Source organism: Cucumis sativus, chromosome 6 (assembly GCF_000004075.3).
Source record: "Cucumis sativus cultivar 9930 chromosome 6, Cucumber_9930_V3, whole genome shotgun sequence".
In the NCBI taxonomy this organism is placed as follows: domain Eukaryota; kingdom Viridiplantae; phylum Streptophyta; class Magnoliopsida; order Cucurbitales; family Cucurbitaceae; genus Cucumis; species Cucumis sativus.
This window is the reverse complement of record NC_026660.2, coordinates 15,547,643-15,561,299: the sequence shown is the minus strand read 5'-3', so window position 1 is coordinate 15,561,299 and position 13,657 is coordinate 15,547,643. Positions and strand designations below refer to the sequence as shown.

At 28.9% G+C, this 13,657-nt stretch overlaps 3 protein-coding genes across 3 annotated transcripts; 1 reads left to right on the top strand and 2 right to left on the bottom strand.

The window, feature by feature from the left end:
- Positions 1–122: 122 nt before the first annotated feature.
- On the bottom strand, positions 123–2,112 carry LOC101214193 (major allergen Pru ar 1). The gene is made up of 2 exons (XM_004151286.3): positions 1,850–2,112; positions 123–619 (listed from the first exon to the last, which is right to left on the bottom strand). Exons 1-2 carry the CDS (start codon positions 2,028–2,030, stop codon positions 321–323), a joined length of 480 nt encoding a protein of 159 aa, XP_004151334.2. The 5' UTR covers positions 2,031–2,112; the 3' UTR covers positions 123–320.
- A 2,737-nt stretch (positions 2,113–4,849) lies between these two features.
- Positions 4,850–6,316, top strand: LOC101213949 (major allergen Pru ar 1). The gene is made up of 2 exons (XM_004151285.3): positions 4,850–5,110; positions 5,816–6,316. Exons 1-2 carry the CDS (start codon positions 4,930–4,932, stop codon positions 6,112–6,114), a joined length of 480 nt encoding a protein of 159 aa, XP_004151333.2. The 5' UTR covers positions 4,850–4,929; the 3' UTR covers positions 6,115–6,316.
- Positions 6,317–9,892: 3,576 nt separating this feature from the next.
- Positions 9,893–13,264, bottom strand: LOC101210389 (protein DEHYDRATION-INDUCED 19 homolog 4). Its single transcript, XM_011658975.2, has 5 exons — positions 12,977–13,264; positions 12,731–12,873; positions 11,392–11,469; positions 10,647–10,906; positions 9,893–10,360 (listed from the first exon to the last, which is right to left on the bottom strand). The coding sequence occupies exons 1-5, from the start codon at positions 13,035–13,037 to the stop codon at positions 10,252–10,254; spliced, it is 651 nt and encodes a 216-aa protein (XP_011657277.1). The 5' UTR covers positions 13,038–13,264; the 3' UTR covers positions 9,893–10,251.
- Positions 13,265–13,657: the final 393 nt, after the last annotated feature.

Below are 13,657 nucleotides of genomic sequence, written 5' to 3'. Positions count from 1 at the left end.
AGAAAAGTAAATTTATTTATTTATTTATTCTTTAAATTTTAGTCTTACAACCTTACTTTTAAGCTTTCTTTTTCAATTGGTTAAGGCAACTTGTAATTTAGCCAAACTTGGGAGACCAAGAATATCAAAATATAATAAGGCCAACTCATTTTATTGAAACCAATAATACAACTTGAACATAACATTTTTTTTACCCTTTGAAAATCACAATTCACCCACAACTCAGAAGCATACAAATTGACACAACACACACTCCAATGCCCCTTATCAGAAGAAGGCTAACACAATGCATATATTTATTTATAGATTTGGTTTTATAATTAGTTGTATTCGGCGGGGTTGGCCAAGAGGTAGGCCTCGGCGGCTTTGAGAAGAGCCAATCCCTTTTCTTCGCCGATTTTGAGTTTTCCCTCGTCGAGCTGGTTGTCTCCTTTGGTGTGGTAAACGCTAGTGCTCTTCAAAATGGAACCTCCGTCAGGACCCTCCGTTACCTTAATTTCCTTAACAATTTGGTCAATAGTTTCTGAAATAAGGTCTCCTTCTAACACCGTATATTTGTACGTCAATGATGCTTCGTCCACTACGTCCAGCCTGTGCGCTATGGTTTTCAATTCCCCTCCTGCAAAAATTTAATTAATAAATATATAGTTTTTATTAATACAATACAGTCTAAATTTATTGTAGGATCATTTTTTAAAATAGTATAATTTTAAACTATTTATAAAATATATCAGATTTTGTGATGTATAGCCTATTCAATTTTTTTATTATATTTTATAAATAGTTTGGATATTTTGTTATTCACAACAATTTCTTTTTATTGTGTTTAACATTTTATTAAAAAATTATTATATTTTTTAAATATAAATTAAAATTTATATCAATAAAACGTTATACTAATTAATTTTTTTCTAAAAAACTCAAATTAAAGATTGATGCAACTTTGAATTTTTTTAAAAAAAATATACTTTGTTAGTAGTAGGAAAAACATTACTACAACTCCATGAGATAACTATTTATGTTCATGTGTCAAATGAAAAGCATAACAACAATTAAATTGAAAAAAAAAAAGTAAAAACGAGCTTAATTGAAAAACAACCAAATGAAATAATTTTAATATTACAATTTAAACTCAAAATGCTCAATTCAAGTATGAATTTTGGAATACATTATAATACATTCTAATCAAAATGCTCAATTCAAGTATGAATTTTGGAATACATTATAATACATTCTAATTCTAGTACGAGTGTTCAAACATCCCTTATAATTTCGCATTTAAGTGAAACAAATTAAATCTAATGTAAATAAATTGAAGAAACCAAGCAAAATTATTAGTCACAACCCAAAAACATAAACCCAAATAATTAACAAACATATGACCTAGCCTTTCCATTTCAGTATCCAATGGTTTCCTAAATTTTTATAAAAAGAAGTTGGAAAACTTTTTTAAAAATAATAAAAATATTTATAAGCTATAGAAATTTTAAATTCTGATAGACTTTTATCACTATCTATTAGTATCACTGATAGAAGCATATCATTGTCTATTAACGTTATTATTGATAGAATCTAAAATGTTGCAGCATGTTGTAAATATTTTATCAAATTTATTATCTTTGACAACTTTCTAAAAAAAGGGTTAAATAGAACCAATTACCTACTAAACACATCAAAAATGACAAATTACACGTTTTCAAAAGTCCACGAGTTTGTTAAACACACGAGGATAGGAAGTAAAATACATTTTTTTTAAAGTTGAGACAATATGACACATAATTAAAAAGGTAAAATTGGTAATTAGGAGAAAAACACCAAAGGTAATGATGGTAAATAAAAGGTTAATTACCATGGCTGAAGGTGATCTTCTTGATAGTTCCAGGGCCACCATTTCCTTCAACAATTTCAGTTTGAGGATGACTTGGGATAATCTTAGAGTAAAGGTTGTCAGCATCAAGAATAAATGCTTTAAAGAATTTAGTTGGAGGAACCACTGAGGTTACTTCGTTTTCGTATGTGAAAACACCCATATTGCTATATATTATCTCAGCTATGTAACTTTAGAAAAAATAATTTTTATTACTTACAAAGGCTTTTAGATATGAGCTTGGTGATTAAGGCTTATGGATATATGCTCTATTTATAGTTGGGAAAATTAAGCCTTTCTTGCAATTTCTCTCTCACATTTTTAATATTTTCCTACAAATTCAATGTTTGATTTATGTATTTTTTAAGCTAAGATGCCAATGGCGTAGATGAAGCTCCAGTCATATACTTATTTTTAATCAAATTTATTTTCTTAAATCAACTCTTAATTTGACCAATAATTTGGACTAATATAATTTAATAAGCTAATGAAATAATGATGTATATATATAAATATATATATAGTAAGACTGAACAATTTCATTTGGTAAATTACAATCACTCTATTTTATTTGACTAATTCTGGCCGTTTACATAAATATTTAGATAATATATATATAGAGTAGAGATGTTCAATATTACTGATAAATAAGTCTATTGATATCTATTAAAATAGATATGAAATTTTATTATATTTTAATTGATTTTGTTATATTTGAAAATGTCGTAATTATCAAATTAGTTCGTATTTATTTAGAAAATGCATTATATTTGTAGACGGCCGAATTAACACATACTTTAGAAACTTTTTTTTATTAAGGAACAAACATTAGAAACTAAATTTATACTTCGATAATCGATAAGGAATGTATGTATGCACTTTTTTTTTTTTTTTTGTACAATTTAACTCTTATAATGTTGCAAATGTATGTGTTATGTGTTTTGCGTGTGTATTTTTGCTATATTTTACAATGATTTAATAAATATTTCACTATAATTTGAAACTTGTCTATTTTAGAAATTTGTGATATTAGTGCAATTTGCTATATTTTGTTTTCATGGCATTATCTTTGATTCTACCATCTAAATAAACTCAAATCGAACACAACTATTATATATTGCTAACAATGTTTCTTTATAATAAAACTTAGCTATGTAAGAATGGGTATCTAAACTAAACATTCATAGAGAGCATGTGTACAGGGAATTTTCTCAAAATCTCATACTCGACAACTACATGATTTCAAACCTAACTTCACTATGTATTGTTCACTTCAATCCATTACCTTGTATTTCAATGTTGCTAATGAGATTAAGTACCTAATAGATAAGATAAGTAAGAGAAAAGTAATAAATATAAATAAATATATTTGATATAGACATACATAGACTGTTATCTGTGTCTATCTAAGATAGACATAGGTAGAATTCTATTTCTATATATCTTGGATAGACACAGATAGCAATCTATACGTGTATTTCCTAGATACATAATTAGTGCTCCTCAAGGCTCAAGCACAATCGAAATTCACTATAGTTGAGGGCAAAGTTGAAATTTTTGCATCAATGGTATTTCTGCATATCTTCGTCTTCCTTTTTTTTAGGTCTCAAAATCATAAAAAGAAGAGAGTGAAAAAAGAGATAGGTTGAATAACACACCTAAAGAGAGAGTGAGATTTTATGCAAATCTAGTGAGAGAAACATTGTGTTTTTCATCTGGTGAGTGTCTCGACATCGGTAGACTACGATGGAGTGAGTATATATTGGTTGTACATAGCATAGATTGACTTCTTCAATGGTCTGTTTTTACTGTAGACAGCGTGGATCTTTCAGATTTGATTTCAATAAAAAAGAATGATAACTCTGTAAAAAAACTTTTTTTTTGTTACACAGATTGTAAATAGTTTAATATTTTGTTATAAATGCGTTAGTTTACGTATTTTTATACTATATTATTCTTCAACGCATTAGTTTTACATCGTTAGGGGAATCATCATGATTAATTAAATATTGTTGTAAGAAATTGTCAAAATTATTATAGTATTTTTCTTATTCATGACTGGAGGTGCTTCTAGAAATAAATAAATAAATAATTGTTCACAATAAATAAAATATTGGTAGTTTGAGAACAACGTTTTATTTATTTATTACAATAGAGAAGAGCGTTATATTGTGTATTCAAAGTTTCAAACCAATAAACACAATAAATAAATACATTAATATAATAGATCAAGATGAGACTCATGCTTTAATATATTTATATATATAACGTAATATCTATTAAATTTGTTTTGTGTGACCAAATTAATTTAGTGGAAAACTTAGACCAAATTTTCTTTTGAGCATTTATCCCCCAATTTTGTTATTAATACGAGGATAACAATTATATTTATTGTAACATATTTATAAAATATATCAAAAATTTATATTTTATCTATCTATATTTATTATGTGTATATAAATATATATATATATATATGTTAAAACGATTAATTTAATTATAGTCAATAACGTTATTTAGCTTCATGTTCGTGAATCGAATAATATTGTGGTTCACTCTTTGACATTTACAGAATGGATTGAGTAGAGCAAGTGTTTTCTCTATTTTTTTTTCCACTTACCTTCTTTGGTTTGGATTGTTTGTTTCTTCTAAATTGATTATTGAGTTTGTATATTTTTATCTTGTTTTCTTTCTAAAAAATAATATCATTCTTTTATTACTCTATTACATTAAGTCCAAATTATTGGTCAAATATAATTAAGAGTTCAATTAAAAGATCAATTTGATTAAAAATAAAGGAAGAAGAGAGAAGTGACAAATTAAGAATGGGAACTCAATTATATTGGAATTCCATCTACGCTATTGGCATCTCTTGACTTAAAGAATAATTAAAACAAACTTTAAATTATTAAAATCTAAGAGGGAAATTGCAAAAAAGGCTTCATTTTTCCAACTATAAATAGAGCATGTATTCATTAGGCTTAATCACCAAGCTCATACCCAAAGCCTTTATAAGCAATAAACAGAGTTTTTGCTAAGTTACATAGTTGTGGTATAGCAATATGGGTATTTTCACATACGAAAACGAAGTAACCTCAGTGGTTCCTCCAGCTAAATTATTTAAGGCATTTATTCTTGATGCTGACAACCTTTACTCTAAGATTATCCCAAGTCATCCTCAAACTGAAATTGTTGGAGGAGATGGTGGCCCTGGAACTATCAAGAAGATCACCTTCAGTCATGGTAATTCGTCTTATATTTACCATCTTAATTATTTTTGGTATTTTTCTCGTAGTTTACAGCTTTTTAAAACTGTGTTTCTCAGTTATTAATCACTTGGTTTGAACGTTTTTTTATATAAAAAGAATTGTATTGGATACTAAAATTGAAAGGTTGTGCATATCATGTTTTATTAACTATACGAGTGTTGTTTGTGGTTTATTTACAACAAATTTAATTAGTTTAAGAGTATAAGAAAACAAATTTCTTTTATTAGAAAAGAGTCAAATAATGGTTATCACATCAATTCTTAACGCATCATTAGAGCATTCTTAATGAATGAAAGGCCTTGATTATGAGGTAGTTGATTGTTCACTACGCTACGGTTCTGCCTTCGCTCCGGAACAAGAACCATCAAGTGGTTTCAGATTGGCCTTTCTTTCTTTTATATTAGGAAAATATTATATTTCTTAAAAAAAAAAAAAAAGGTTAAAATTGCATTTGTTTTCTCACGCATTCTTTCTTAAAGGTTTAATTTTTCAATTTTAAACAACTCCAACCAAATTCTAAAAAGAAAAAAAAAACAACAAACAAAAATAAATAGATAATATAATATTTATTGATACATATTTCAATTTTATATTTAAGAAAACACATTGATTTTTTTGATAAAATGTTAGAATACGGACAAGTTGTGTTGTATTCTTAATATATATTAAATTTTTGCAGGAGGGGAATCGAAAACTATAGTGCACAGGCTAGACATAGTGGACGAAGTATCGTTAACGTACAAATACACGGTGTTAGAAGGAGACCTTATTTCAGAAACTATTGACCAAATTGTTAAGGAAATTAAGGTAACGGAAGGTCCCGACGGAGGTTCCATTTTGAAGAGCACTAGCATTTACCACACCAAAGAAGGCAACCAACTGGACGAGGGGAAACTCAAAATCGGGGAGGAAAAAGGATTGGCTCTTTTCAAAGCTGCCGAGGCCTACCTCTTGGCCAACCCTGCCGAATACAACTAATTATAAAACCATATATATATATATATATATGAATATATGCATACTGAGTTATTTTTACTGTGTCTTAGCCTTCTTCTAGTAAGGGGCATGGATTGTGTGTGGGGTTAATTTCTATGTTTGTGAGTGAATTGTATTTTTCAAAGGGTAAAAATAAAATTTTATGTTGTATTATTATTGTTTCTAATAAAATGAATTGGTCTTATTACATATTTTGATATTTTTGCCTCAGTGTGGGAGTGTTTAGTTAGGTTAAATTAATCACGAGTTCCTTCCTTCAATTATAATGTTTGTGCACATTTTTTCTACAAAGTCTATGATATATTAAAAAAAAGTTATATAAGTTAAATTCATTTATTAGGATTAAAAACTTTGCGCGGTCAATTTTGAAAAATAATAGGGAATAATATGTTAAAATGTTAACATATATGTAATTCCTCTTACAATTTTTTAAAATTGTTCGAATTTAATTAGAAAATTATTAGAAACTATAGAAAATTCGAGTCAAAAGTAAGCACAAACTTGAATCCATAGTAATAATTTAATAATATAATCACTTTTTATAAAATTCTATACAAATAGGAGAGGAACACATATAATCAAAAGAGAGAAAAAAAATATTTTTAACCGCAATCAAATTGTTCTGATGTAATTAAAAAAATTCAAATCTTGAAACTATTCTAAAAAAGAAGATATAAAACTTAATTAATTAACTTGTTCTTTTAAGAATAATTAGTTAACTTATTAAATCTAAACAAGTTTGTAACTTTCCATTTTTCCAACAATTTCAAAATCTTTATTCTAAAAAGAGGACTATAAGTTTGTAATTATTTTTTTGAACTATATCATTCTTGAATTTCCCCTGGAAATTGCAGTTTAATATTTCAAATTTCAACTCGGCTTTCTTAGATCACAAAGATGAGGTGTTTTGTAAAATTAAAAAAATAACAATAATAAAAGAGATCGATTAGAAATTTAAAATTTGTTACTGTGAACAAAATAACACCGTAATTTTAATTGTAGGAAAAAAATAAGCAACTTAAAAAAGAAACAATTATCGGTGTTTGTCTATAACAAATTTTTTTATGTGAAGAAAACACCGACGAACAAGAGCATAGCACAACATTTTTTATTAATAAATTAAAAGTTTGTTAAAATTTATAAAAATAAATCAACTTGAATGATTTCAAATAAAATATTATTTGTTGAAATAGTCTTTATGGATTCTGTAGTTTCTTAAATTTTAATCCCTTCCTATTTTTAAGATATATTATTTTAATCTGAACATTTAATCTAGTTAAATATTAATTATAAGTTTTATGAAAGAGTATAGATTTATTTGTTTAATATTAATATTTACAAAATACAACGAAAAAAAATATTATTAGAATGTTAAACTTTAATGTTTTAATTTATTTTACTATATTAAAAAAAATATTGCTTCAAAATTTACATTTACCTTGAAATATTAAATAAACAGTATGAATAATTTATTTATTTTGAAGAACAGCAAGAATTGCAAGTGATGTCAACCACACAAATTTCTAGAAGCTACCCTCGATTTCATATTCTAATTTTTCAATAATAAAAAAAGAGAGGTTCGCATAATTTGGTGTTGAATAATTATCCCAATTATTGTAAACTAAATAAAAGAGCACATGATTTAGTCAATCAATCATCTTAATCAATTACTTACATTATCTTTTAAATGTAATCAAATTTGAAAACAATCCTAATATTACTCTAAGTCAAATGTAAGAAATGATAGAGACCAATAATTTGTCTCTTTATTTTTAAAAAATATAGACTTATAACACATTGTGATTAGTATAATATCCATTCCTTAAGTATTTTATTTTTCTTGTCACATGATAATATATAATATGCAAAGTGAAATCAATTTAAATTTCATCAATAATGAATTTAGTGAATAACAATTATTTTGATGTAATCATTAGCTACAACACATATTTCACCTATATTTTTTATATAGGTTAGAATATATTTTTTCACGTAAAAATGTAAATTAAAAAATGTTTCAAAATTTTTTTTTTTCTATCATGAGTCAAACTATAAAAGGACTATTGAAAATGGACGAATATACGTACATGAATCTTTCTAGTACGATTAGAGTACCATACACCCTATGTTCACGTTAAATATTTAGATCTCACATTAAAGTAAATAGGTCTTACACTATTATTAAAAGCGTATCGAAGTAACACATAATAAAAAGAAAGTAGAAAAAAGTTTATGCCATGTCTGAGATGGTAGAAAATTTTCCTATATAAACACGTAATGGAATGCATGTCTAAGTATTTTGATTTATTTATTTGCACATTAAAATTTTCTTACTTGAATATAAAGTTACCTTTATAGAATCTTTCTCATTTGTTTAAAAATCCTTAAATAAAAATATTTAGAAGAATAAGGCCGGCTTCAACCAACTAAGTATAGAAAATACCTTTTAGATAATAAAATCGAAGCTCAAATCAAAACCCTATCATTGAGTTGATCTAATTCACTGCATTAGTTTTCCAATAAATAATTACTGAATAAATTTATATCAGTAAAATTACTAAAATATTACATAACGATAGGTGTTTACATTTAACAAAAAGAAGTAACAACTATCAAGGTCAACTAAAGAGTCATAATTATTACATAAAATTGAACCCAAAAAAAAAAGTATTAAATCTCAAATCTCATCTATGAAACTCAATTAGTCAAATTGGAAGTTTGAAACTGGAAGTGTGTTGAAAAGTATAATCAGAGAAATGACCATTCAACAACAAAACAAAAACTAGACAACAAAATAAACCAGCAAAAGCATATTGACAAAATGGGTATCAAAAGACCAAAAACAATAAGCAATATTTTTGTATCAAAACTGCATTTAGTTTGGGGAAACTTGGGAGGCCAAAAGAGTAATCCAGAGAAAATGAAAGATAGTGTAACGATACATATCAAAGTTGAATTTGTTAAATAAACATCAAAACGAATATTTAGACGAATTAAACATCAAGTATAATGGACAAAAGTTGAATTATCGAAAAATAAAGAAGAGAAAAGAATATAAGGAAAAGTCTATCAACATATCAAAAACTCTAAAGTCTTAGCTTCCATCTATTATGTATCCTTTTTCTTTATGCACTTTCAACTTTTTAACCTTAACGTTTAAGTTAGGCAATATTCTTTTGTATGTTTTTGTTGCTAGATTTTTGAAATTGAAATATTGCAACCCTACAGGAAAACTTATAAGAAAAATCTTTCTCATTGACAAATATTAAAATTAATTTATTGCAAACTATTAAAATTAAATTATTACAAATGACATAATTTAGCATTTACAAGGGGAAAAAGAACACTTCCTTCAGAAAAAAATTACCATCTCCCACATTCAAATCTCTAAAATAAATAAATAAAACATAAACAATTTTGAGATTTTTTCCCTCTAAAATTGGCTTTATTTTCAAAGTCAAGTTTATATTCTACTAATTTAAGGACCAACAACAATAAAAGACTAAAAGACTAAAGATATATTTTAGCCAATATTTTCTCTATTTATTAGAATTACAACTAGCCAAAACTCTGGAATTGAAAATTAAAATTTGGAGAATTTATAATTTAATAGAACACACAAAAATGGAAGTGATTGAAATGCGATTTTATACTTTTACAGGCCATTACAGGTTATAATTTTGATTCCAAGAGCCTAAATTTACATACCAAACAGGCCACTATGCTTTAGTTCAATCCAGAATTTAGAATGAACCTAAAATGCACCAAAGCCTACAAACACATTTATTAAGCAAAGTCAACGTTTTAAATAGCTTGAAATTAACATTATTTTCCCAAGCAAACTCTTTAAGTTCTAGGGGATCGGGAGAGTTGATTAAGAGTTGCATTATCATATCATAATACTAAAATGTTGATAAAAACAAGAACTTCCATCTTTCCATTTATGCACATATATACTTTTGGATAATAGAACCTTGCATGGTTTACATTACCTAATAACTATTGCCGTGCCACCTGCTGCAACATTCAAATCAGACCGATCCATCCTGATAACCTACGCTCATGGTTCCGTACTTTTAACTGGCAAGGTCTCCTCTTCCGACGAACCCTATAACCATATCATAACTCATCAAGAATAGTAGACATCAACAGCCCTTGTACAAACTCACATTTCTGAGCCTTCTCCTTTATATCCTTATTATTTGAAGACGCCAACCTTGAGGAATTGCTGCCATGATAAGTTCAGGTTTTAGACTTTGCAACGGGGAAAAGTAAGATATATTTCATGGGTACAACAAAGGTCCGGTGTATAGATTTGAAACTGAGCTATGCTCATGTTAGCAAGAAAAAGAACTGATATAACATGGTATGAATTCAATGAGAAACAAAGTACACAGGACAAGTAACACAGAAATAATATTTTCATTTAGTATCTAGATTGATCAACATGCAGAAGAGTTTTTTTTTCTGTTCTTTTTTTTTTTTGGGAGGGGGTAGGGGGGTGTGTTTCTTACCTCCTCTCTGGAAGAACGTTAGGATTTCCCTTTGACGAAATTACTTCGGCTGATGACTGAGACTGCACCCTGTCAGGTTTACTGACAGTAGGCAGATTAGAAGTAAATGAAAACAACAATGGATCAGGCTCAGTACTTGTGGGGGCAGAGTGTAAAGAACCACCAAGAAGGGATCTCAAGTTTCCTTCCCTGAGCTCTTTTCTCAGCTTTGAAAATGTCAAATTGGATCCAATTTTTCGCAATCTCCTATGTCGCTGCACGTATTTTTAAGTAAAGGAAGTGGAGTAACTACAGTAAAGAAATTACAAAGGACTGACAAGAAGAATTGGCCTTCAATTTCAGGAATTGACTCGAGTCTCCATCGTCATCCAAAGACTAAAAGCTTTGCATAGCATCATAGATTTGTAAATGTTTGAGAGTAATTTTAACAATAAAATATGATCTAGAGATTTATTAAAAATAATTTTCATATAACCATTCTAGCATTTGGTTCTACAGTTCTAAAAAAAAAATCATACACCCGAAAGTGATTTTGAACAATTAATTTAAAAATATAAGTTATCTTGAACGTGAAAAAAGTGATTTTATTCCAAAATAAATCTCAAACATGCCCTTACAAATTTCCAACACTACAAATTCTAAATGCAAACGAAAAAGTGATATATCAGTAAAAGTTGAGTTAGTTAGGATGAAAACAATATCCAACACCAGAAGACAAATTATCACAAAGGAAGATCAAGGATATCTTGAAAAGGCTCCCATGTTGTGAGATGATGTGGCCAACAATATCCATCCCCACCTTCTTTGTGCATAGTGGACATACCTGAAATTAGAATATTGCTGTTGTGAGGCAAAAATTGATTTTGATGGCATCTTATTCTTGATAATGACCATACAGCAATCAAGCTATCCAGAGATATACAAAATGAGACGGTAGGGGAGAATATTTCCCCATTTGACCAGCTTTATAGTTACAGAATGTGCTGATGATGCATTTCAGGAAGAACGAAGAAAGACACCATAAAAACATTAATTCTTTAAATTTGTCCTTTTTATTTGCCCTCCTCGTCACACACACCATAAAAAACATTAGTTCTTTAAATTTGTCCCTTTATTCCCTCTCCTCATCACATATCGAAGTAACATAGTCCAAACAATATAAGCTAACTGAAAAGTGAACAAAGCTAGGGCTTGTGATTCACATCATTGATCAGATAAAATTTTGTTCTCCTTCTCTCCTTAGTCATATTTTATCTATAGTTTACTACCATCCTAAGGCTTTTGTTCCCTTCTTGATAACTAGGAGTCAGAGTTAGAAGATAAACCTGAAGTTTCATCTTAAAAATCAAAACCGATTGACAATGAGAGAAGTTACACTTGTCCACTCAAAATGGTGTCTCTTTGAGCTTTTTTTCTTTTTTTCTTTTTTGACCAAAAGCTCATTTGGACTTCATAAACATGGGGTTGGATCTCAAAACTAGATCTTCATGTAAATTGGGTTTGAGATGAAATCAAGCGTTTCTAATATGGTTCTAGAGCGCATAAACCCCACACAAGAATAGTGAACCCAAAAGGCACCATCTTGAGGAACATGTTAGAGACCTTACAATCTTCATAAGATAGGAGTTACCCTCCCATTGTCAATTGGAAGCTCATGTTATCTAATAAGAGTTTTGCTATTGTATATTAGGAGCACCTGTAACCTCCCAAGACCCAGACCTAGGAGACATCGAGGGTTTTTGGTATTAAGCTATCCAGAAACGCAGTTAGACACCTACACAAAATGATCTTACAGCAACACATTGAGGTGTTAAAGAGGCTATAACTGAAATCCAAACAGATCGACAAAACCGTGATTGAGGGGGAAAAAATGAACAGATTTCATAAAGGAAATTATAACAGAATATTGCAATTCCACGTTTACCAATTGTGACAATAAGTAGTAATAATCTCAACCAAAGCACAAAATTTCCAGATTATGAAGAACAAAATTTTTACACGAAACGATGCGATCATTCCTTACCACAGAGTGTTATAGATCGGGCATATCTATGTTATAAATCAAAATTATGAAATATTCATACCGCGTTCTTGACTTCCACCGGGTGCTCCTCGTCGACGTGACAATAAAGACCTACGATATCAAAATCCTCGGCGCAAAAAGGACATAAAAATTCAGCTTTTGAATTTTCCTCTTCAATTTCTTCATGATCTCCTTGGTACACGCCTACACCAAACAAACAGAAAAGACGATCAAAACATAACGCCCATTTCCAGAAAAACTCAAAACCAAAGAGAGAATTTCCAAAACAAAATAATCGGCAACGTACCGGACCGAGATCGGTAGCGTCGCGAAACTTGAAAAGGAGCATCCCATGAATCGTCATCCATCGATTAAACTCTAAAATCTTCTTTCGACAAATTGATCTCCGATGAATTCTCACAACAAACAAACAAAAATCTCGATCGTTATCGAAGATCGCGAAATGGAATCCAAAATCAAACTAGAAACTAGACCTTACAGAAACGAAGAAATGGCAGCGAGGAAAAGACACAGAAATTACGCGACGGAGAGAGCACCAAAAGACTCTCTACCGACCCTCTGGCTACGACGCGACTTTAACATATAGATTTTGCCACCATACCCCTGTTCTTCTAACTATTTGCCAATATACCCCCCACCCGGCACCCCCACCTACTTTCCGCTTTCAAAGCCTGATTCCTGACACGATCCAAACTAACATGGCCTTCTATTTTAGCTTATTTCCAATTCCCTCCCCTTTAGTTTAATTATTTACGACTTTTAATTTCTTTCTTTTTTTTTTTTGCTTGTAAGGATTGTGCTAGATATCCCACGTGGCTTCTAACATTTAGGTCATTTCGTTTTTTATTCTTTTTAACTTTTTTAAATAATATATTCTCACCTTATATATATAGTACATAGACACATTTTTAAATAACAAAATATTAAAACAACCTACAGTAACGAGCAAAATATATATATATAATAT